Source organism: Larus michahellis, chromosome 2, assembly GCF_964199755.1.
Source record: "Larus michahellis chromosome 2, bLarMic1.1, whole genome shotgun sequence".
Taxonomy (NCBI): Eukaryota; Metazoa; Chordata; class Aves; order Charadriiformes; family Laridae; genus Larus; species Larus michahellis.
In genome coordinates, this window is record NC_133897.1 from 169,192,329 (window position 1) to 169,215,192 (window position 22,864).

The window sequence follows — 22,864 nt, forward strand, 5'->3', positions numbered from 1 at the left end:
CTCCGTTGGGTTGAGGAGATGCAGCTTCACCCGGCACCCAGCTCGGTCCCACCTCGGAGGTTGGGTGAGAGCCACCCTGGAAAAGCAACTCTGCTTCTCCCAAAACTGCCCCGCAAACCCCGGTGCTGGAGCATCTCCAAGTGACTAAAGTGTAAGACAAGTCAACGTAAGGTGTCTTGGTAGTTGGTCTGGCTGAAAAGACGCGGTTTGGATCTGGTTTGGCTGGAAGCCCACGTGGTCTTAGAGATTTTAAATAAATATTAAAGAAAAAAAATTATGGATACTTGATAATAAAGTTCTTCTGCTGGGCTGATGGATCTTTTGGGTGTTCAGTGGAGGTCTGTGCTGAATCATAGAATGTTTTGGGTTGGAAGGGACCTTAAAGAGCATCGAGTCCCATCCCCTGCCCTGGGCAGGGACATCTTCAACTAGACCTGCTTGCCCAAAGCCCCGTCCAACCTGGCCTTGAACCCCTCCAGGGATGGGGCAGCCACAGCTTCTCTGGGCAACCTGGGCCAGGGGCTCACCAGCTTCATCATGGAGAATTTCTTCCTTATTTTTAATCTCAATCTCCCCTCTTTGAGTTTAAAACCGTCCCCCATGTCCCGTGTCTCCCTCCCTGCTCCAGAGTCCCTCCCCAGCTTTCCTGGAGCCCCTTTAGGGAGTGGAAGGGACCTTAGGGACTGGAAGAGACTGGAAGACTCTTTCCCTCTCTGGCTCATCCCATGGTACCCTCCAGGGCTCTCTTCCACCCTTTTTGAACGTGCAACGGCAGCGAACAATTCTGCTGCCTCTCCCACGACACGCGGGCTGAACTCTCCGGTCCTCAGCAAAGGGACGATTCGTGTCCTTCTGTCCTCAGCCATCCTTTTTCCTTTAAAACAAAACTTCTCAGAGGCCGATATCCTCGAGACCTTGACCTCTCCAACTTGCTTGAAACAAGCCGACAAGCTAAAAAAGTTATTAATCGGCGTAGGGAGAGATACGGGATCACATAAGCCTCCGGCTAAAATGCTCGAGCGACTTTGAGAAGCTCGAGGTCAGCCCGGCGAATTTGCTGCTTTCATGCAGATACTCGATTCATCTCTGCCTGTTTGTGTTATCTGCTTTCTGGCAGCTTTCGAGACTTTTTTTTTTTTTTTAATTTTTTTTTTTCTTTTTTTTTTTTTTCTTCCCCGAGTTTAAAGGAGATAACGCCTAGCTAATGCTCGCGCTGTGAAGTTTGGATTGGGAGCGTCGGCGTTCGCCAGAAAGCGGCCGAACTCGCTCCGATAAGAGGGAGAGAAATCGGATCCCTCCTATCCTCTTTCTGAAGCTGTCCTTTGAAGCCGCGGGGTTGGGTTTTTTTTGTCGGTTTTTTTTTTTTTATCTGCGAGCTGGTGTCTTATCCCTGTGTCCTCTAGGCCAGAAGGGATGTAACGATGCCAAAGTCATCGCTGCAAAATGGGACGTTGGGCGACGGGAAGGGTAGAAAAGCTTCCTACGGCTTCAACTCCGCTCTCCGCGACAAAGGTTTCCCTTGGGAAAGGGAAAAATGTCCAGGTGATCCTTCCCCACCCCCAGTACCTTGCTGCTTCTGGGGATTTCCTAACCTTGGAATAGCCTGTTTAATAGCTACCGATGGGCTTGTCCTCCTTGAACTCGGCTAATTCTCCTTTGAACCTATTTATGGGTTTTGGCTGCGTCGCTGAATGCATTCCACGGCTTAATTAGGCGCTATGAAAAGTCATTTCCTTTCGTCGTCTTTTAAACCTACTGCCTGATAACTCCAGAGCAACCGATAAAACGCATCCCGAAAAAAAAAAAAAAAAACAACCCAAACCCAAAAACCCATGAGTAATCATTTCCTAGTCCTCTCCTCTGCGTTACTTTTTAGGCATAATGTGAAACTGGATTTTCAGCGGTGTCTCTGCTGATCTAAAATAGTCTTTGGCTGTGTTTTACGATCCTTTGGGATTTTTACATTCCAAACTCTCCTGGCTACCCTTCCCTAGGTCTAGTGTATATAGAATCATAGAATCACAGAATCATTTAGGTTGAAAAAGACCCTTGGGATCATCGAGTCCAACCATCGTCTCCACTCTACAAAGTTCTCCCTTACACCATATCCATATATATATATATATATTTTTTATGTTTTACGTAAAGGACTGCAACAGCACAAACGTGTAAGACGTGAACGCTTCTCAACGGACTTGCCCTACGATGTGTCTCCGGCCTGTTTGTTCCTTCCCAGTAACTCCTGACACCTGGGATAGGGAAGAGCACGTGAGAGCCCTTTGGGATTCCTCCAGGGTCCTGGCTGACCCTCAGTGCCGTCTCACCGCGAAGACAGGGAGGCTCTAAACCCATGACCAGATACCGTCTCGTTACGGTTCATTTCATCCGTGACATCTTCAAGCTTTTTTTTTTTTTTTTTTTTTTGACATCTCGGTTTGACACCATTTATTCATGCAGTTTTATCCTCAAATCAAGAAGACTTTAATGTGGGAACGCCCCTCGTGTTTGAATTTAGTCTTCTTGCCATGGCCTTAGTTTTTTGTTGCCTTTTGCTCTCCTCGTTTATCCGTCAGCTATTCCCCACACCCGCTCACATGCCATTTCCTAGTAGATTCCTTTATTGAAGCTTTAATTTTCTTTCACCGTCTCCATTTTAGTTTAGTTTCTATGGGAACAGAGACAAAGATGGAAATGGAAACTACCTACTCTCATCGTCCTACTGGGACACGTATTTTGTATATACAGTGCAGGAGCTGAGAGGGGCTGAAGTTCCGGTGGCTGCTTGGTCCAACAGGTCTTGTGTGAGCGAGCGGTGGGCTTAGATCAGGCGGTGGGTTAAAACACGACATCGTTACACGCTGCTTTATTTACACTTGGGGGCAAAAAGAGGTAGGAAACCTCTACGGGAGCCTCTGCGAGCAGAAATACTTGGGAGGCAGCCTCTTGCCCTTCTGGGGACGGCTCCTTGCTGTCACGCCTGACGTCTCTGGTGGTGAATCTCATCCCAAATCGCAGGGGTTTTGATTCCCGGCGGAAGCAGGGTGTTGCAGCAAGGGTGGGTTTTCTGGTTTGGGAGCCCTGAGATGGTGCACGGTCCACCTCGAGTGCTGTGTCCAGTTTTGGGCCCCTCACCACAAAAAAAGACATTGAGGTGCTGGAGCGTGTCCAGAGAAGGGCAACAGAGCTGGTGAGGGGTCTGGAGCACAAGTCTGGTGAGGAGCGGCTGAGGGAGCTGGGGGTGTTCAGCCTGGAGAAAAGGGGGCCGAGGGGAGACCTTCTCCCTCTCTACAGCTCCCTGAAAGGAGGGGGCAGCCAGGACGGGGGTCAGGCTCTTCTCCCAAGGAAGAGGCCATGGGACAAGAGGAAACGGCCTCAAGAGGCACCAGGGCAGGTGTAGGATGGCTATTAGGAAGAATTTCTTCATGGAAAGGGTTGTCAAGCATTGGAAGAGGCTGCCCAGGGCAGTGGTGGAGTCGCCATCCCTGGAGGGATTTAAAAGCCAGGTAGGCGCGGTGCTTAGTGATATGGTTTAGTGATGGTTTTTGTCAGTGTTGGGTTGATGGTTGGACTCGATGATCTGAAAGGTCCCTTCCAACCTGGGCAATTCTATGATTCTAACATCAGACATCCCTCTTGGGTCTCAGCTCCTGAGAGCGGAGTCAGCTCGTGGTGGGGAGAACGCAGCAGGTTGAAATGATGCTTCCCCTTGATCAGAGGGAGATGAACGTTCCCCTGCCCTGCGTGTGATGGTCATGGTTTAACCCCAGACAGAAGCTAGGACCATGCAGCCTCTTACTCACAGCGGGATGGGGGGAGAAGCAGAAGAGCAAAAGTAAGGAAAAACTCATGCATCGAGATAAAGACAGTATAACAGGTGGAGAAAAAGCTGCATACACCAGCAAAGCAAAGCACAGAATTCCTTCACCACTTCCCATCGGCAGGTAGGTGTTCATCCATCTTCAGGAAAGCAGGGCTCCATCTTGGATAACGGTTAACTTGGGAAGAGAAATGCCGTAAACTCCAAACATCCCCTCCTTCCTTCTTCTTCCCCCAGCTGTATATGAGTACGGCATCATACGGCATGGACTATCCCTTTGGTCAGTTGGGATCATCCGTCCTGGACGCGTTTCCCCTCCCAACTTCCTGCGCGCTCCCAGCCTACTTGCTGGTGGGGTGGCACGAGGAGCGGGAAAGGCCTTGAGAGCTCAGCAACAACCCAAATCATTAGTGGGTTGTCAACACCATTCCCATCCCAAACCCAAAACATAACACCCTACCACCTGCTCGTAAGAGAGTCAACTCTATCCCAGCTGAACCCTTGGCCGTGGGCAAGGCAGCTTCTACGCGCGAAGCAAATCCTCCACAAACGGCAGCACTTAAGTTTGTCCCTTCCGCGTTTTACGAGGTTTTCCTCGCGGCTCGCCCATGATTAGGGGAAGGCTAATTTCGTTTGTACTCGCTTTTTGTTGCTCGAGCCGACCTTTTGCAAAGAAGCGAAGGCTTATGCGAGGTCTCTGCAGTTCCCATAGTGATGGTGATTATTAATATTTAAAAGCGGCGTTCCGGGTTATCCAGATATCTATTTCTTCAGAACGGAAAGGAGCTGGCACGAGCTGTAAGTTCCCAGTGTCGAGCTGGCAGGGAGAGCTGGGAGGCTCAGCCCTATGCAAAAATAATCCTCGGTGGTTTGGCTTCCAGAAGCGCTGAAGAAGAACCCGGCGAGCTGGGAGCAAACGGCCCAGGAGCTTTCTCAGAAAGCATTTCGAGTGAACCGCCTGCAGCGATGCCGTATCTAAATACGTGTTGCCCCAGTTGAACCGGGGCCGGGAATTACTGAGGGCGTGTAATTTAGATTGCAAATTACTCTTGGGTTGCAAATCTCGTGTTCGTTATCTCCAGCGAGGAAAAGGCACCAGAGGACTTAGGGGAGGTTTGGTGCAGACACCGTCGGTTCTGCCATGCCGTGTTGCCCCTGCGTGGGTGCCTACCTCTTCCATTCTATGATTCTGTGATTCCAGAGCAGCCGAGTGAGCGGGGGTGGCCCAAACAGCCTCTCTCAAACCCAGCTCCATGGGGGTCTGCAGAAAGCAAGCGATCCGCCTGCCGCGTGTTTTTCAGCTGCCGAATTCATCGAATCATGCAATGGTTTGGGTGGGAAGGGACCTTTAAAGGCCATCGCGTCCAACCCCCTGCCCTGGGCAGGGCCACCTCCCACCAGCCCAGGTTGCTCCGAGCCCCGTCCAACCTGGCCTTGAACCCCTCCAGGGATGGGGCAGCCACAGCTTCTCGGGGCAACCTGGGCCAGGGGCTCACCAGCTTCATCATGGAGAATTTCTGCCTTATTTGTAATCTCAATCTCCCCTCTTTTGGTTTAAAACCCTTCCCCCTCATCCCGTGGCTCCCCTCCCTGCTCCAGAGTCCCTCCCCAGCTTTCCCGGAGCCCCTTGAGGGCCTGGAAGGGGCTGGAAGGTCTCCGCGGAGCCTTCTCTTCTCCAGGCTGAACCCCCCCAGCTCTCTCAGCCTGTCCTCCCAGCAGAGAGGCTCCAGCCCTCCTCCAGACGACTAAATTACATGATGGTTTTCCATCCAAACGCTGTCATCAGTCGGCTCTGCCTTTGAATGGCACAAGGGGACGGCTGGGATGATGCAGCACGGAGCAGAAGAGTGTCTGAGATGCCTTCAACCACCCCACACACAGCAGGAAAGAGGACCCTCAAAGCCCTTTTAACGTCTGGGGTGGCAGGCTGGCATTGAAAAGAAAAAGATCCTGCTTGTTAAAAGGTTTAAACTTTTTAAGTAGAGGAGTGAAGATTCAGACCTAGATCTCAGGAAGAAATTCTTTGCTGTGAGGGTGGTGAGCCCCTGGCCCAGGTTGCCCAGAGAAGCTGTGGCTGCCCCATCCCTGGAGGGGTTCAAGGCCAGGTTGGACAGGGCTTGGAGCAACCTGGGCTGGTGGGAGGTGTCCCTGCCCAGGGCAGGGGGGTCATAACTAGATGATCTTTAAGGTCCCTTCCCACCCAAACCATTCCATGATTCTATGATTCTGTGGACTCCAGGCTCGCTGGGGATCACTTTATTATGCTCATTTTCCCTGTCCTTTTTCCAATGCAAGTCGAACCGTGCTGCCGGAGACAGAGTATGAGATGTTTTTTCTTTTTTTTTTAATTTCTGAACAGAGTAGGTGGTTGTTGTGCAACTGGGAGAAGTTATTTATACATTTCTGTACTCTGTCCCTCTCTTGCAGTGTGCTTTCCTCCTCCGGCGCGGCCGTGGGTGGAGAACTGCAGCTCTGTTTCTTCCTGGAATGTCTTTTTTTTTTTTTTTTTTTTTTGTTCATTTTATTACCAGAAACAAAAGCTGGAGGTACCGAGTTAGACTTAGGAGCCTGGGGGCAAGAGTTTCATCTTCTCTTTCACGTCTTTCCAAGACATTGATCATTCTGGCTTTGGACCCAAAAATGTCTTCTAGGGCAGTCGTCTTTCAGCAGGCGTGTGTAGACTGACAGAGACGTAGGAGACCTGGGGTTTGTGGAGGTTGGCACACGAAGCTGTCTTGTCCCCGGCGTCCCCCTGCTCGAGGAACGCCTCTCCTTCATACAACCATGGTCCCAAAAACCCATAGGCAGGATGAGGATCCGCTGCATCGCTCTCATTAACGAGCCTCTGTCGTGGTACTAGTTGCTTGAGGCTTCCTCTGAAGGTGAAGGAGATGTGCGCGTGGAGGCGGGGGATGCTTCTCGGTGAGGGTCAGCCCTTCTTGGTGTAAATCCCAGCGCTCTCCCAAAGGCGAGAAGTAATTTGGGGTAGTTTGGGTGGTTTGAACGTGGTGCTGAGGGACACGGGTTAGTGGTGAACTTGGCAGCATTGGGTTAAAACGGTTGGACTCGATGATCTTAAAGGTCCCTTCCAACCTAGATGATTCTATGAGTCTCTGGTATCTGGGAGACTGAAGATGACAACTCAAGTGGAAGAGCACGATGCCCTGCAGAGCCCGAACTTGTCAGAGAACGCAGTTATGAAATACTCCGTTAACTTCGGGGCAGTGCAGCTCGTACCTAACTCTAAAAAAAAAAAAAAAAAAAAAAAAAAAACAAACTTAAAACCGATCTGACCTCCAATCTAATAAATACGGAATGGCTGAGGATGGCGTGAAGTGAAATAGGCTCTGACACTCGTAGAATGGCTTCCTTAGCGTGTTCCCCTCAAGCTCATCATCTACTCTGGAAGGAGATGGTAAGTGGTAGGGAGGAGAGTGGTCAAACTCTGTCTGCTGGGAGAGTCTTGCCCTGGGAAAGTCTAGTTTGTGCCAGACTTTATCCTAGAAAAGGGTTACCACAGAAGGTAGAGCGGTAACAGTATGGTTGGGACCACGGTGGACCATGATTATGGGGGATTATGGTAGTCTGAGATTACACCTGAGCCCCCGCTCCCCCTTAGGAGCTCCTGAGCATCCCTGTGGTGGCCTTCAACACTCAATGGTGGTCTGGAGCGAGCTCTGCGTCCCCATCGCGTCCCCGTGGTCTTGGTTCCTCTCTGCTTTTCATAGTTTCTTAAATTAGCTTGACATTTCCGGCACCTTGCTTTTGTGCTTTTATTTTTTTTCCCCCGTGGTTCCTTTCCATCCGACCTAGTCGGGCAAATTAGAAACGGTTTTTAATAGGAAAGAATATGGTTTGAATCCGGAGATGCTGGAAGGGGTCAGTAAGCACTTGAGGAGATGGTTGAGTGCAAAAAGGTGGAAATCTTGAGATTTACTGATTACGTTCAGGGGACTGATCCAGGAAAGTCAACTTTGAGAGCCATCACCAACGTGCCAAAGCTGTAAGTTTCGGAAACAGTTTCTGTATAATTGATGTATTTAAAACAAAAAACCAAGCCCCTAAAAGCAATGGTTTGATTCCACGAATTGGAAAGCATGTAGCTTTGGATCTTGTTTGGTGCACAAAGCAGGTGAGGTGAGAACAGACATCTCCAGCTGCACTTACCCATTGCTCCTGCATCTCTTCAGGCTTCAACGTGGAGGTTCTGCTGCCGCCTTTTGCACTGATGGAGATCTCTGGGTACAGCGGGGAGGGTTTTGTCTACCCGTAGAATGGTTTGGGTGGGAAGGGACCTTTAAAGACCATCTAGTTCCAACCCACCTGCCCTGGGCAGGGACACCTCCCACCAGCCCAGGTGGCTCCGAGCCCCGTCCAACCTGGTCTTGAACCCCTCCGGGGATGGGGCAGCCACAGCTTCTCTGGGCAACCTGGGCCAGGGGCTCACCAACCTCAGCGTACAAAAATGTCTTACTCCTAAACACCACCGGGAAGCGTGAGGGCATCAGCCAGCGGGTCAACCTTGCAGCCAACATCTCCACTCCGTTCCTCCGCCGATCCCCGTCAAATGGAAGTTTCGTTTCTCTTTTTCCAAGCCCTAACGTTTCGAGATCCCGCTCTCCCGCTGCGGGAACGGACCCTGCCGCTACCCGCCAAACCAACCTTTATTCGCATCTCCCGACAGCGTCATCACCGCGCCGTGGTTTCCCTGCCGCCGACCGGCGCTGCGAGAGTTACACCCCGTCGAATCTCCGCCGCGTCAGCCCGCTAACCTTCCCCTGACATTGCAAAGCGAGTCACATCCCTTCCCCGTCAAAGCAGCGCGGCGTTAATACACGCAGCCGACGGCTTTTGCCTGCCGGAGCAGGATTTCCCTTTTTTTTATTTTATTTGAAAGGGATGAGCAAAAACTCAGGCCGACGTGCAACCGATTCGCTTTGATAGAAAAGTTTTATTATTTCCTAAGGTGGCGTTTAGAATTCAGTCTCTGCCTTGTCAGCGCTTTCCCCCTCGCTGAAATTACTGCAGATGCATGTCAGGACGGAGCAGAGGTCTTTGTTTTCTCCCGCTGTCCTGAAATAGCTATTGCCAAGCAGGGGATGCAGCGCTGCTGACAGTCACGCGTTGGATTTCTTTCCAGATCCTTACGAGCTGCAAGGCTCAGGGGTATTTATGGAGTTAACGGATGAAGGCCGGGAGCTGCCGGAGCGTCAGGCTGGATCCTGAGCTCTGATTTTGCCTGACATTCCAGGCCAGGTTGGACGGGGCTTTGAGCAACCTGGGCTAGTTGAAGATGTCCCTGCCCACGGCAGGGGGTTGGACTCGATGATCTTTAAGGTCCCTTCCCACCCAAACCATTCCATGATTCTACAAGACTCCATTGAACTTATTTAGCATGAAAAAGCAGCAAAACTCCCGTTGTCGCACAAGCCGTGGCCGGTTGGTGGTGTTCCTCCAAAAGCATCATTAAGACAAGTGGCTTCTTTGTCAGGAGAAGCAGCTCGGAATGCCGAGCAAATGGAAAAGCCTTTCTCTGGCTGCTGTTTGTGATGAAGAGCTTTCTCCCTGCCTTGCTCAGCAGTTTCCAGGCTGGTGACCCAGGCACCACGTGGCGTATCGATCGATGGATGAGGAGCTCGTTCATGCGAGCGACTAAAAAAATCCATCGTGCCCTGATCCGGGAGCGTACAGAGAGCGGGACCCAGTCCAGCTTGGGGAGAGGGATGGAGCCAGCATTAGGTGATGGTTTTGCGGTCTCCTTAAACAGATGTGGTTTTGTGATGGTTGCTGGACGGTGCATGGAGAAATCACGGAATCACAAAATGGTGGGGGTTAGGAAGGCCCTCTGGAGACCATCCAGTCCAATCCCCTGCCAAGAGCAGGTCACCTAGAGCAGGTCGGGCAGGAACCCATCCAGATGGGTTTGGAAGATCTCCAGAGAAGGAGACTCCACAACCCCTCTGGGCAGCCTGTGCCAGTGCTCCGGCACCCTCAACGTAAAGAAGGTTTTCCTTACGTTGAGATGGAATTTCCCGTGCTCCAGTTTGTGCCCGTTGCCCCTTGTGGTCGATGCCCCGTCCCTGCAAACATTCCAGGTGAGGTTGGACGGGGCTCTGGGCAACTTGGTCTAGTGGAGGATGTCCCTGGCCATGGCAAGGGGGGTTGGACTAGATTATCTTTGAAGGTCCCTTCCAGCCCAAACCACAATTCGATGATTCTGTGCCCATTGAGCTATAGTGACTGCTGTTCTAACCCCGTGTAGAAGATGTGGAGATGTGGTTCAGCCTAGTTCCCCAAAAGGGAGGTGAACTGAAATTATTTCGTGACCATCAAAGGAGAGGTTTGCCCAAGGACTGTGGTGTGGTGGATGCAGGACAACTGGACTCGAGCTACCACATAGTTGTCTTGGGTTTTGGGGGGGAACCATGACGAATTTTGGGGCTCATCCATCGGCATGACTCCCTAGGCAGAAGCCGTTTGCTCGCCAGGGGCTGGCTAAGGATCCACGTGTTGGCCAGCCCTCGTGGCACGTTGCTTTTCCATTGAAGAACTCCCCGGCTCAGCACTTGCACCCTGAGCAGGTAACTCCTGCTCGGTAGGAAAAGCTGGATTTTTTGGGGATAACTCCATCCCACTCCAAGCTTTTCCGCCAGCTCCAGCTGCCGTAAGCAAGAAGCTCTGCTCCTTTGGTAGCCTGCCCTGATTTTTTCGAGCTGCCTGCATCTGTCAGGCCAGTTAGCGAAGAAGCATTAAACCTTTCAGGTTAATGATGTATTTTCCTAAAAAATGTTCATTGGCACTGAAATCGCTAGTGCAGAAACAAGCCCCAGCTCCCAAACACTTTGCTATTCCGCTAACTGTGATCTACCTACCATTAATACTGTTTTATTGCTGAGGCTCAGCAATTCTGGATCTACGCTGTGCCCGCGTTCATCGGCCCCGGCTATCTAAGGCTCGGCACCAAGGAACTATTTTTTTCAGGTGGCTTAAACAATTTTTTTTAAAGGAAATTATTCCTGTGAAATAACGTGGTCGTAGTAAACCAAATTGTCCTGCCCAGAGCCAGGGCGTTTAAGACTCAAAGCAACGTAGTATAGATTATTTTATAGTTTATAGATCATCCCTGGAAACATTCCAGGTCAGGTTGGACAGGGCTTTGAGCAACCTGGTCTAGTGGAAGATGTCCCTGCTCACAGCAGAGGTTTGGACTAGATGGTCTTTAAGGTCCTTCCAACCCAAACCATTCAATGATTCTATGATTAATTTCATTTTTAGTTTAATTTTAAGAGTGGGAATGAGATGGGAATGGTCATCTTTGTGGGATTATGGACTAACTGGGGGATTTTGGTTCTTGGACGTGTTTGGATGTGGAGCAGCACCGTGCCGAAGCAATCAGTCAGGGATGAGAGACTTGGGGAGCAGAGCACCCCAGGTGTTTTAGACCTTCTTCCAAGTGCTCCTCTAGGGTAGACTTGGGCCAGGTCTCCAAAACCTCGCCGAGGAGTGGGAATTTGAATTGCCGTCGCTGTGTTAACCTGAAGCCTCAGGTCTGGCTAACGCTAATGTTGCTCGATCCTCCTGGGCATAGTTTGCTCCTTCTTGGAGGTTTCAAGAGCTTAAAAAAAAATCCCTTCGGCTTCTTCCCTCTCCAGCCACACGGGAGGTCCTTGCTCCGAGACGTTTCTTTCTGACCGAGACGCCCGTCGAATCAATGCGGGCTGCTGACCCCATTACAGAAAGATGCTTGCTCGGCTATTTTCCCCCTTGGAACTGCAGTCGTCAATAAATTCCGAGTCGTTTTAAGTGTAAAATACTTTGAAATTTCAGCTTCTCCTGATCGGATTGGCTCCTGGCGTTAATTGCTGGGGTGTCAGGAGGGATGTGGAGGAGGCTTTCTGGACTTGATGGCTTGATGAGGCCTGGGGGATATTGAGTGGCGGGTCACTCAGCAAGCAACATCCAAGTTAGCCAAGAGCCTCCGTGGCTCTTTGAGGCCCCGTTGACCTTAATGATAGAAATTCTGGCTTGTTGAAACCCAACTTAGATCACAAAATGAGCGCCGTAACCCTTCTGATGGCCCCACACCTTGGGGTTGTTGTGAATCGTAGAATTATAGAATGGTTTGGGTGGGAAGGGACCTTTAAAGACCATCCAGTCCAACCCCCTGCCATGGGCAGGGACACCTCCCACCAGCCCAGGTCGCTCAAAGCCCCATCCAACCTGGCCTTGAACCCCTCCAGGGATGGGGCAGCCACAGCTTCTCTGGGCAACCTGAGCCAGGGGCTCACCACCCTCAGAGCAAAGAATTTCTTCCCAAGATCTCATCTAAATCTCCCCTCTTTCCATTTAAAACCGTTCGCCTTTGTCCTATCCCTCCGCTCCCTACGAACCATCATTCATCATCACAGCCTGAACCTCGCAGGCGTGGGAGGTTTATCGCCCGGCACGTGCCCGTTATCCATCAGAAGGATGCTCTCGCGCTCTTTGCTTGGGGAGGTGACCAATGCCATCCCCCGAGCATCCCTTCGGCATTCCCGACCTTCAGCCCCGCCCCCCCCGCCCCCCGCAAAAAAAAAAAACAAAAGGCTTTCCAAGGCGATGGCGCTGCTGTCCATTAAATACGCGGCAACTGGTGCCACGACAATTAAACCGACGGGACGTGGTGGTGGAAACAACGGAAAAAGATGAGTCGGAGGACAGGGATGGTGGAATGTCCTTGCAGGGTTTCTACAGCAATGAGGCGAGGCGGGTGTTTGTTCTCTCCCGGCTTTCTCACCGCGTCTCCGATCCCGTGTTGCGCTGGGGTGGAGGAGGGAATACGTAGCGTCGTCGCTGTAGGACCGAATCTCCTTCCTAGGGAAGCTCAGGGTGAAGGTCCTCGCCTTAAATAGCCAAATAAGGCGTCTGCGACTTGAATTTCAGTTGATTCTCTTGGGCTTTTGAATAAATTTACAGTTAAACTAAGTTCGGGTTCGTTTCAGCTGGCTTTGCATTTTCAGAAATCTAATCCCAGCGTCACTTCGGCTCCTTTTCTGGGCAGCGCAGGGGGGAAAAATGGATTTTGGGTGAGTCTTTGGGCTTTCCAGAGCCTTTCCTTTACGATGAGGTGAGGTTTTCTGAACAATCCCAGGAGTCTGGGGCTCCCTGGGCACCTTCCGCTCTCCTGCATCGGTTATTAATCCCTTTAACCCAACAGCACACTCTTGCTCTGTCTTGGACCGTACTCCACGGGCTATTTAAATTTAGATTACTGAATTTAGATTACTAAATTTAGATTACTAAATTTAGATCTACTGCAAAATGCTATGGGTGAAGTAGGTCTGGCTCTATTTAGCTACGGGAGCTTGCAGCAGACTTCTCTACTACCCATCAAGGAGGTTTTTGTGGCCGATCCGGTAAATAATGATGGTAATTTGGGGCCGAGATTGCATCTGGTACCTGAACCGGAGGAAGCAGCGTGTTGCAAACCTACCTGTTCTCCCCGCTGCTGGCCTCGTACCTAGGGAATAGAATCATAGAATAGTTTGAGTGTGGACCCTATTTGGGGGAAATTTTAGCCCTGAGGTTTGCATTTTGGGGGGGGGGGGGGAGTGTTAAAAAAAAAATGCGACGCGAGAGTTTTTTTGCAAAATTTAACAGAAGTGGGGAGTAAGAGCTGCTTTTATCAGAGCCCCGTCTCCTAATCTTGGGGGTTTTCTTCTCCACATTCGCCGTCGCACGGGGTACGTCGGCTTCCCTGTCTCTGCTTCAGGTCCGGCCGCTCCAGGCGTAGGGATTTTGGTTGACTTTCAGCAGATGGAATCTCGGATTTGTGTCTCCGAGGGGAGATTTTCGTTGCTCTCCCTTTCTGCTGCCCAGCGCGGGGCTGAGGAAGGTGGCCCGTGGCTATCGATCCGCTGCTTTGCCAAGGTGCCGCCTATTGAGTTGCTGCTTGACTTGATGAATTACCCCCGTAAATTAAAAGATTGGAGAGAAAGAAGAAATGTGAACGCTAAATTTCTTCTTCTCCAACAACAGGGAAAACAACGATGCAGATAGAGAGGACCTGTAGCCCAGACACTGCCCGGCGTTATTAAGTTGATAATTCACAGTGAAAACCAAGAGGAAATTAAGGGCTCAATGACAAAAGGCCCTACATTTCCTTAAAATAACTTTTTTCTTTTGAGGAGCTGCAGGCTTTTACCTTGACGGGTTTATAGGCCATGATGATCCCGTTCTGTTTGGTGCGAACAGACCTTCATCTTTTCCAAGCTCCATGGGGCTATTCTATTTTCTATTCTGTTCTGTTCTGTTCTATTCTATTCTATTCTATTCTATCCTATCCTATCCTATCCTATCCTACTCTATATCTATCCTATCCTATTTCTATCCTATCCTATCCCATCCTATCCTACTCTGTTTCTATCCTGTCCTCTCCTATCCTCTCCTATGCTCTCCTATCCCTATCCTATGCCATCCTGTCCTACTCTATTTCTATCCTATCCCATCCCATCCTATCCTATCCTACTCTATTCCTATCCTATCCTATCCTATCCTGTCCTGTCCTTTCCTGTCCTATCCCATCCTATCGTATCCTATCCTATCCCATCCTATCCTACTCTATTTCTATCCTATCCCATCCCATCCCATCCCATCCTATCCTATCCTATCCTACTCTATTTCTATCGTATCCTATCCTATCCTATCCTATCCCATCCTATCCTATCTATTTCTATCCCATCCTATCCTATCCTATCCTATCCTATCCTATCCTATCCCATCCCATCCCATCCCATCCCATCCTATCCTACTCTATTTCTATCCCATCCTATCCCATCCCATCCTATCCTATCCTATCCTATCCTATCCTATCCTATCCTATCCTATCCCATCCCATCCTATCCTATCCTACTCTATTTCTATGCCATCCTATCCTATCCTGTCCTATCCTATCCCATCCCATCCCATCCTATCCTATTTCTGTCCTATCCCATCCCGTCCCCATCCTATCCTAGCCCATCCTAGCCCATCCTAGCCCAGTCTACTCTGGTTTTGCTTCTCTTTGGACCACTTGAGCTCTCGTTTCACCCTAGGCGGACCCTGGTTGATGGATTTTTTATCCCTCCCCGATGCAGGTCACCCAATATCTTCCCGGCAGGCAGATCCAAAGCCCTGCTGAGGCAGCTGCCCCTAACCCCGCGGAGGGTATTTTAAACCAAGGTGGTCCAAGAGAAGTGTTAAAAGTGGGAGCCGAGCACCGGTATCGACCTGGGGCCAAAATCGTTTCAATGGGAAATGCGGGGTGGGTGCATCACGCTCAGACCCAAATTAAAGCCTTCGGTGGAAACCTGGAGAAAACCATAGAATGGTGGAATGGTTTGGGTGGGAAGGGACCTTTAAAGGCCATCAAGTCCACCCCCTTGCCGTGGGCAGGGACATCTTCAACTAGCCTCAGAGCCTCGTCAAGCCTGGCCTTGAAGCCCTCCAGGGATGGGGCAGCCATAGCTTCTCTGGGCAACCTGGGCCAGGGGCTCAGCGCCCTCAGAGGATTTACACTTCTCTGAGCGCTTTTACTCTCGGTTCCGCAAGAAAAAGCTTAACCGCGGCTTTTTCCCTCCATGCCGCGAAGAGATGGAGAGGTTTTCATCATTGAGATAGGTTGGCTGAAAGCTGGGGACCTCTGGCACCTGAAAAAAAAAACCCTCCTTTTTTTTTTTTAAAAATCCAGCTATTTCAATCGAGTTTCAGGATGAGCTGGAGCAGCCGGAGGGCTTGGGGCCAGGCTGGCAGCCTCTCCCCCTGCCCGGGGCGGGGAGGAAGAGATAAATGTCCCCGTCCCGCCCCCCCCAGCCCCCACCTCCATCATCCCCGAGGATTTTGACTTCTTTTGAGTGCTTGAGCAAATTGGGCATTTCTGAAAAGCCCACGGGGGACTCGCTCCCGGGGAAAAGGCGGCGCGATGCGATCCGTCACTTGTCTGACTCACTGAACGTGTCACTTTGAAATGCCACCTCGGTTGATGAGCTCCGCTTAGCCCGCCGGGGGCTTTTTTTCTTTTTTTTTTTTTTCCTTCCTTCTTTTCCTTCTCTATTTCTATACCTTTCTTCGCAGACTTGCGAACGCAGACAAATTCCAAATAAGACGTTTTAGTTAATACGATCATCCCTTGTATCTTTTTACATAAACCCACACGACAATGAAGAATCTGAATTAAGATGCGGCTGCTCGAAAGCCTCCGGATTAGCAAAAGGTGACACCTGCAGTGTTCGGCGTAACCTGGGGGGTGGGGGGGGAAAACACAACAAAAAAAAAACACTTAAATTGCCTGTTCTTTGGGTTTACGACTTCTTGTAATCCTCTTTTGCATTTGGAAGCTCCGTTGACTGCTTTATGATTTCAACAAGCCCCTTCACTGTGTTTCTGAGCGAGCCGCCATGGCCCTCCGCTCAACAGAGGATGGGGCGATGGGGGGAAGGTTAAAGCACGTTTTCTGCTCCGTGTTGTAGCGATGAGCTCCACACTCTAGGCAGAAACCAACGTGAGACCGCGAATTGAACAACGGCGCGCACCAAGCAGCATGTAGCTGAGCTCTTCTCCCTGCGATCCAGTGGTAGGACTCCTGGGAATGGTTCAAAGCTGCTCCAGGGGAGGTTTAGACTGGACGTGAGGAAGCATTTCTTCACCAGGAGGGTGGTCAGATACTGGACCTGATGAGACAAAGTCACACATGGAAGAGTTGAGAGAGCTGGGGGGGTTCAGCCTGGAGAAGGCTCCGGGTAGACCTTCCAGCCTCTTCCAGTCCCTAAAGGGGCTCCGGGAAAGTTGGGGAGGGACTCTGGAGCAGGGAGGGGAGCCACAGGACGAGAGCCAACGGTTTTAAACCAAAAGAGGGGAGACTGAGATTAAAAACAAGGAAGAAATTCTCCATGATGAAGCTGGTGAGCCCCTGGCCCAGGTTGCCCAGAGAAGCTGTGGCTGCCCCATCCCTGGAGGGGTTCAAGGCCAGGTTGGACGGAGCTCGGAGCAACCTGGGCTGGTGGGAGGTGTCCCTGCCCAGGGCAGGGGATTGGAACTGGATGGCCTTTAAAGGTCCCTTCCCACCCAAACGATTCTGTGATTCCATCATTCCATTCCATCCCATCCCATTCTGTTCTGTTCCCCCACATGGAGCCCAGGACACGGTTGGGCGTGTTGGGTTTCGGCGTTGATGCAGCCTGTGGTTATCACTGAGTCAAGGTGTGTCGGGGCGGGTGGTTTGGGGACAACACCAGCGGTGGGACGCGTTTGCCGGTGAATTGGAGCCATTGCCCGGCGTTGAAATGGAGATGGAGGGAAGGGGTGTCGTGCCGGGGAGCAGCACTGCTCCAGCTGGGCTGAAGGAGGTTGAAGCCATCGTCTTCCAAGTCTCGCAGGGGCAAATGCTGCCGGGTTTGGTTGTCTGGGCAGCAGCGCAGAGCTGCGGGGTGATCATGCAGTAGAAATACGTTTATCACCAGGTTGGTGCCTCCAGCTGGGCTCTGTCCCCCCGATATCTCGCCTTTTCCTGCCCTTCACTGCCGCCGTCGTGCCGAATGTGCTGCAGCCACCGGGTCCGTGCCTCGAAGAGTTAGAACTGTAAAATGCAGAGGGCTGGGGGTGGAATAGAATCACAGAATTGTAGAATTGTCTAGGTTGGAAGGGACCTTTTAGGTCATCGAGTCCAACCACCAACCCAACACTGACAAAAGCCACCACTAAACCATGTCCCTCAGCACCACGTTGACCCGTCTTTTAAATCCCTCCAGGGATGGCGACTCCCCCGCTGCCCTGGGCAGCCTCTTCCAATGCTTGACAACCCTTTCCGTGTAAAAATTTTCCCCAATATCCATCCTAAACCTCCCCTGGCGCAACTGGAGGCCGTTCCCTCTTGTCCCATGGCCTGTTCCTTGGGAGAGGAGCCCGACCTCCCCCTGGCTGCCCCCTCCTTTCAGGGAGCTGCGGAGAGCGAGAAGGTCTCCCCTCGGCCCCCTTTTCTCCAGGCTGAACACCCCCAGCTCCCTCAGCCGCTCCTCACAAGTTCTCCAGACCCTTCTCCTCCTTCTCCAGCCCCCTCACCACCTCTGTTGCCCTTCTCCGGACACGCTCCGGCACCTCAATGTCTTTTTTTGTGGTGAGGGGCCCAAAACTGGACGCAGCACTCGAGCCATGAGCCGGGATGAATACTGGGGTGCTGTAACGCGGGTGTGTGTTTTATCTGGCTTTCAGACTTCCCCTGGGAGCTAAAAACCACTTGAAGTTCTTTGCAAATGCTGTATTTAATGGAAATAATGCTGCGGGCGTTGGTAGGGAGGAAGAAAGAGATGGTGTCCCCACCCAAGCCACCCTTCCTCTCCATCGGCCCTCCCCAGCATCTGCCGCAAGCCTTGAGTCGTAGAGCCGTGGAATGGTTTGGGCTGGAAGGGACCTTCAAAGATCATCTGGTTGAAGTCTCTCTCTCTCTCTCGGTTTCTTTCTGCTTCAGGCTGGAATGGGTGGAAATCATCGAGCCTCGAACGCGGGAGCGCATGTACGCCAACCTCATCACGGGGGAGTGCGTGTGGGACCCTCCCGCCGGGGTGCGGATCAAACGCACCAATGAAAACCAGTGGTGGGAGCTCTTTGACCCCAACACCTCCCGCTTCTACTACTACAATGCCACCACCCAGAGGACGGTGTGGCACCGGCCGCAGAACTGCGATATCATCCCTCTGGCCAAGCTGCAGACCCTGAAGCAGAACACGGAGTCGCCGAGGGCTTCCACGGAGAACAGCCCCGGGAGGAGCAGCAATGTCAGCAGGGAGGGCAGCACCAGCTCCTCCTTGGAGCAGGAGCTGGAAGGCAGCGAGAAAGTGCAGGAGCAGAGGTCGAGCCGCCAGTCAACCCAGTACGCCGTGGTGAAAGAAGAAACGGAAAGGTAAAAAGCAAAGCCCAGGGGTTGGGGTGATAAAATTTGCCGGTTCGGGTGCCCTGATGGTCTCCCGGTGCTGTGGAAGAGCAGAGAGCAGAGCCCTTGTCCTCAAGGGCTTTATTTCTGTTGTGTAAAGGTATTTTAGGGACGGTTCCTCTAACTAGATTGCTCATGGGTCAAGTCTTAGACAGCTGGTTTGCTCCTCTGTAAAACCATCATGGGAGGAAGAGATAAAAGCACCCGTGAAAGGTGTTTCTCCTTCATTGGGCCAACTTAGATGTTCCCCTTGGAAAGGTGTCTGGGAGAAATAATTTCTTCTCCTCTGAAATACACATTTTTAAACAGCGGCGTGGTTTGAAATGATTTCCCCGGTTAAGATCTCTCCCTAACGAGGCAGCGTGATTCATGCGGCAACCGTGGGTTGTCCCACTGGTCTGCGGAGCTCCCAGCAGAGATGATTTCTCTCGTAAAGGAGAAGCTTCAGACGGAACAGTGAGTTAGCGCTCATTTTCCAAGATCCAGGTACTGAGACGTCCAAATCGCCACTCTCTGTGCTTTGCTTCATGCTTTTATGGCTTCCAAGCTGACAATCAGACGGTTCATTACTTCACAGGAAGGACACGGAGGTGTCGGAGCGGGGCTGGAGGAGGCCCCGGAGATGCTGGGAGGGCTGGAGCCCCTCTGCTGGGAGGACAGGCTGAGAGAGCTGGGGGGGTTCAGCCTGGAGAAGAGAAGGCTCCGGGGAGACCTTCCAGGCCCTCAAGGGGCTCCAGGAAAGCTGGGAAGGGACTCTGGAGCAGGGAGGGGAGCCACGGGACGAGGGGGAAGGGTTTTAAACCAAAAGAGGGGAGATTGAGATTAAAAATAAGGCAGAAATTCTCCATGATGAAGCTGGTGAGCCCCTGGCCCAGGTTGCCCAGAGAAGCTGTGGCTGCCCCATCCCTGGAGGGGTTCAAGGCCGGGTTGGATGGCGCTTTGAGCAACCTGGGCTGGTGGGAGGTGTCCCTGCCCAGGGCAGGGAGGTGGAACTGGAGGGTCTTTAAAGGTCCCTTCCCACCCAAACCATTCCGTGATTCTATGAATATATTTACGTTCTCTTAAACAATGCCTTTCGCAATGTTAAGAGGCGAAGGGTTTCACCGGTGAGCAATCGGCAGCGCGATTTCTGCTCGCGACTGGTCCAGCTTCCTTAGCAGCGGGGTGATCCCATGGGCCACGCGGGACGGGAACAGGAACTCCCAGCTCAGCCAGTCCTTTCACCTGGGACCTCCGAGGCAGCCTGGCCTCCGCGCGTCCAGCCCGCGAGGGTAGGCTTGATCTCCCCGAAGTTCTGGAAGATCCTCTGATAAAATCGCTGAGCATGGGGATGGCATCTTTCCTCGCAAGGCAGGTGCTTTTGGGAGAGGTGGATGGGTTTGGTGTTGGGTTATGAGGATGCTGGGTGGCAGCCACGGCTGCCCACGGTGGCCAGGTCTACCTGGGGCCATTCAGGGTGACACTGTGGGCTATGTCCGCCAGTCTTTGCTTGCCCATCCCTAAAACAACCAAGCCCTGACCTTCAACAGGACAAGGGGTAGTGCTTTTAAACTAAAAAAGGGGAGTTTCAGACTACGTCTAAGGAAGAAATGTTTTAGGCTGAGGATGGTGAGAGACTGGCCCAGGTTGCCCAGAGAGGTGGTGGATTCCCCGTCCCTGGAAACGTTCCAGGTCGGGGGGGGACATTTAAAGGCCATCGCATCCCATCCCCTGCCCTGGGCAGGGACACCTCCCACCAGCCCAGGTTGCTCCGAGCCCCGTCCAACCTGGCCTTGAACCCCTCCAGGGATGGGACAGCCACAGCTTCTCGGGGCAACCTGGGCCAGGGACTCACTACCCTCGACAGCCAAGAATTTCTTCCCAATATCTCATCTAAATCTCCCCTCTTTCGGTTTAAACCTGTTCCCCCTCGTCCCATGGCTCCCCTCCCTGCTCCAGAGTCCCTCCCCAGCTTTCCTGGAGCCCCTTGAGGGCCTGGAAGGGGCTGGAAGGTCTCCGCGGAGCCTTCTCTTCTCCAGGCTGAACCCCCCCAGCTCTCTCAGCCTGTCCTCCCAGCAGAGGGGCTCCAGCCCTCCCGGCATCTCCGGGGCCTCCTCCGGCCCCGCTCCGACACCTCCGTGTCCTCCCGATGTCCCCGGGGCTGGAGGCAGCACTGCAGGGGGGTCTCCCCTGAGTGGAGCAGAGGGGCAGAATCCCCCCCTCGCCCCCCTGCCCACGCTGCTGGGGATGCAGCCCAGGCTGCGGGTGGTGGAGCAGGAGCTTGTTCCCGAAGCACCTTGAAGGGTTAACGGGGATGGAGTGGATGAGTTTTCATCTCCCTGGGCTTTTCCACAGGAACACGTGCAGGTTCCTGGGGGAAGGTCCATTCCCCCGTAAGGCTGGACCCGCAGAAGCTCGTGTGGACACCGCTAATCCTTTGTGTCCTCCACCCGCACGTTCTCCCTCTTTTTCCAGCGCTGGAAAAATACAGGTGTATTATGGGATGCAAAGCTGCCGGGTAGGGTGGGAGGAGGGAGGAGGACTGCGCCCGGGTACTCAATTAGAAAGGCTTAACCCGTGGAAACCTTCTGCTGGAGGAGAAGAGCAAGCCAGCCCCGGGGTGGATTTGCTCCTGGTTGCCGGAGGGTTACGTGTCCTTTCAGGCCTGGTATTTCGTAGCGTTGGCCTTGCCGGGGGCTTTAAAAATAAAAGAAAAATTAAGAAATAAAAAACAAACAAAAAAAAAACCAAAAACCAAAAAAAAAAAATTAGATGCCACTAGAGGGAGCAGATATTCCTACGCAGTGGACAGTTTCCACCTGCATCCCTGGAGGTGACACAAACGGTCCTGTCCCTTCAGCTCAGCCAAACGTCCCGCTCCGGTGGGAGCGTACTAAAATCGCTTCACCCTCGCGTCCTGGCCGGCAAAAAAAAAAAAAAGAATCACATGCCCTCGTTGACCTTTCCCCCACTGAGCAACTAGAGTGGGCATGCCGGAAAGCCTGGAAAGCTTTGCTGAGACCTCAAGGTCAACGCGACCCGTTAAGGGAGAGATTTCCCACCGCCGAGGTAACCCTTGGAGGGGGGTGAGGATGCTGCTGCGTGGTCCGTGGCTGCCGGGGGGGGAGGTCTGAGCGGCGAAAACCGCCTTATTTCCACCAGAAATGGGTCTTTGCTGCAGCTGAGTCAAGGGAAGGGGAGATGTGGTTGAACCTGGTGGACGTGACGCTTCCAGCAGGGATGGAGCGGATGGGAAACGGCCGAAATATCGGCGTAGCGCTGGCAAATGGTTAAATCCACGCGGAATGAGTGTGGAAGTGGGTAAAGCACAGGCTCTGCGTGCTGCTGGGGGTGCTGCGACGGAGCGTTTGCTCCACGGCCCCGGGGATGACCCGTAGGTGGACGACCAGGGGAGGTTTTTTATCCAGCTCTGATTTCTATAGCGAAGCGCAGGTGAAGAAGGAGGGCTTGCTTACGCCGATCAGCAGGAAAGCTTCCAGGGCTGCAGAGATTTCACCTCCAGAAGTGGCTGATGCTCTCAGGCCCGGGACAGATAAGCCGAACACGAGCCGTGCAAATTAAAAATTGATTTTTGATGGCGGCGGTAGCGGCTGCAAAGGGCAGAGCCGGTTCAGGCGTTTGTGCCTCCAGCTTCTCAGCGTTCAGCATCTCTCTTGCCTTTTCCTGTTGGTTTCTGACCACGAGCAAGTTCCAGGCGCAAGCCGAAAAAAAAATACGTATTTCTACACGATGTACTTGTTTCTGTACCTGTCCGAGTCTTAAAACTTAGGAAAGCTGCTTTGGGCAAGGAGTGTTATATTACAGATGAACCAGGCGTTTCTTGTAGGGCTCAAAATACCTGAATACATGAAATTTTCTACAGAAGGAGGCAGTGAGTACGATGCCTCTTTATCCCTGAGGCATGACTAGGAAGCCACTCAGTGGAGGTCAGTCGATGGCTCTCAATCACCCTGTGGACCAAGCTTTTTTTTTTTTTTCATTTTACCCTCATCTTTTCCTTGTAAAAATTAAAGTATTTACCACCGTGGACGCCCTGGGTGAGCGGAGGGGATATTTTGACTGGTAGCGAGCCATCTCTTGAAGTTAACGTGACCTTTCGAGGCACC

General features: G+C 52.2%; 1 protein-coding gene across 6 annotated transcripts in view; it reads left to right on the forward strand.

The window, feature by feature from the left end:
* Window positions 1-22,864, forward strand: part of ARHGAP39 (Rho GTPase activating protein 39) — a 166,438-nt gene that overhangs the window by 81,383 nt on the left and 62,191 nt on the right. For all 6 annotated transcript variants that reach the window (XM_074578027.1, XM_074578031.1, XM_074578026.1 and 3 more), the window contains exon 2: window positions 18,297-18,728. In XM_074578027.1, coding sequence (XP_074434128.1) covers window positions 18,297-18,728 — 432 coding nt within the window. The remainder of the gene's footprint in view (window positions 1-18,296; window positions 18,729-22,864) is intronic.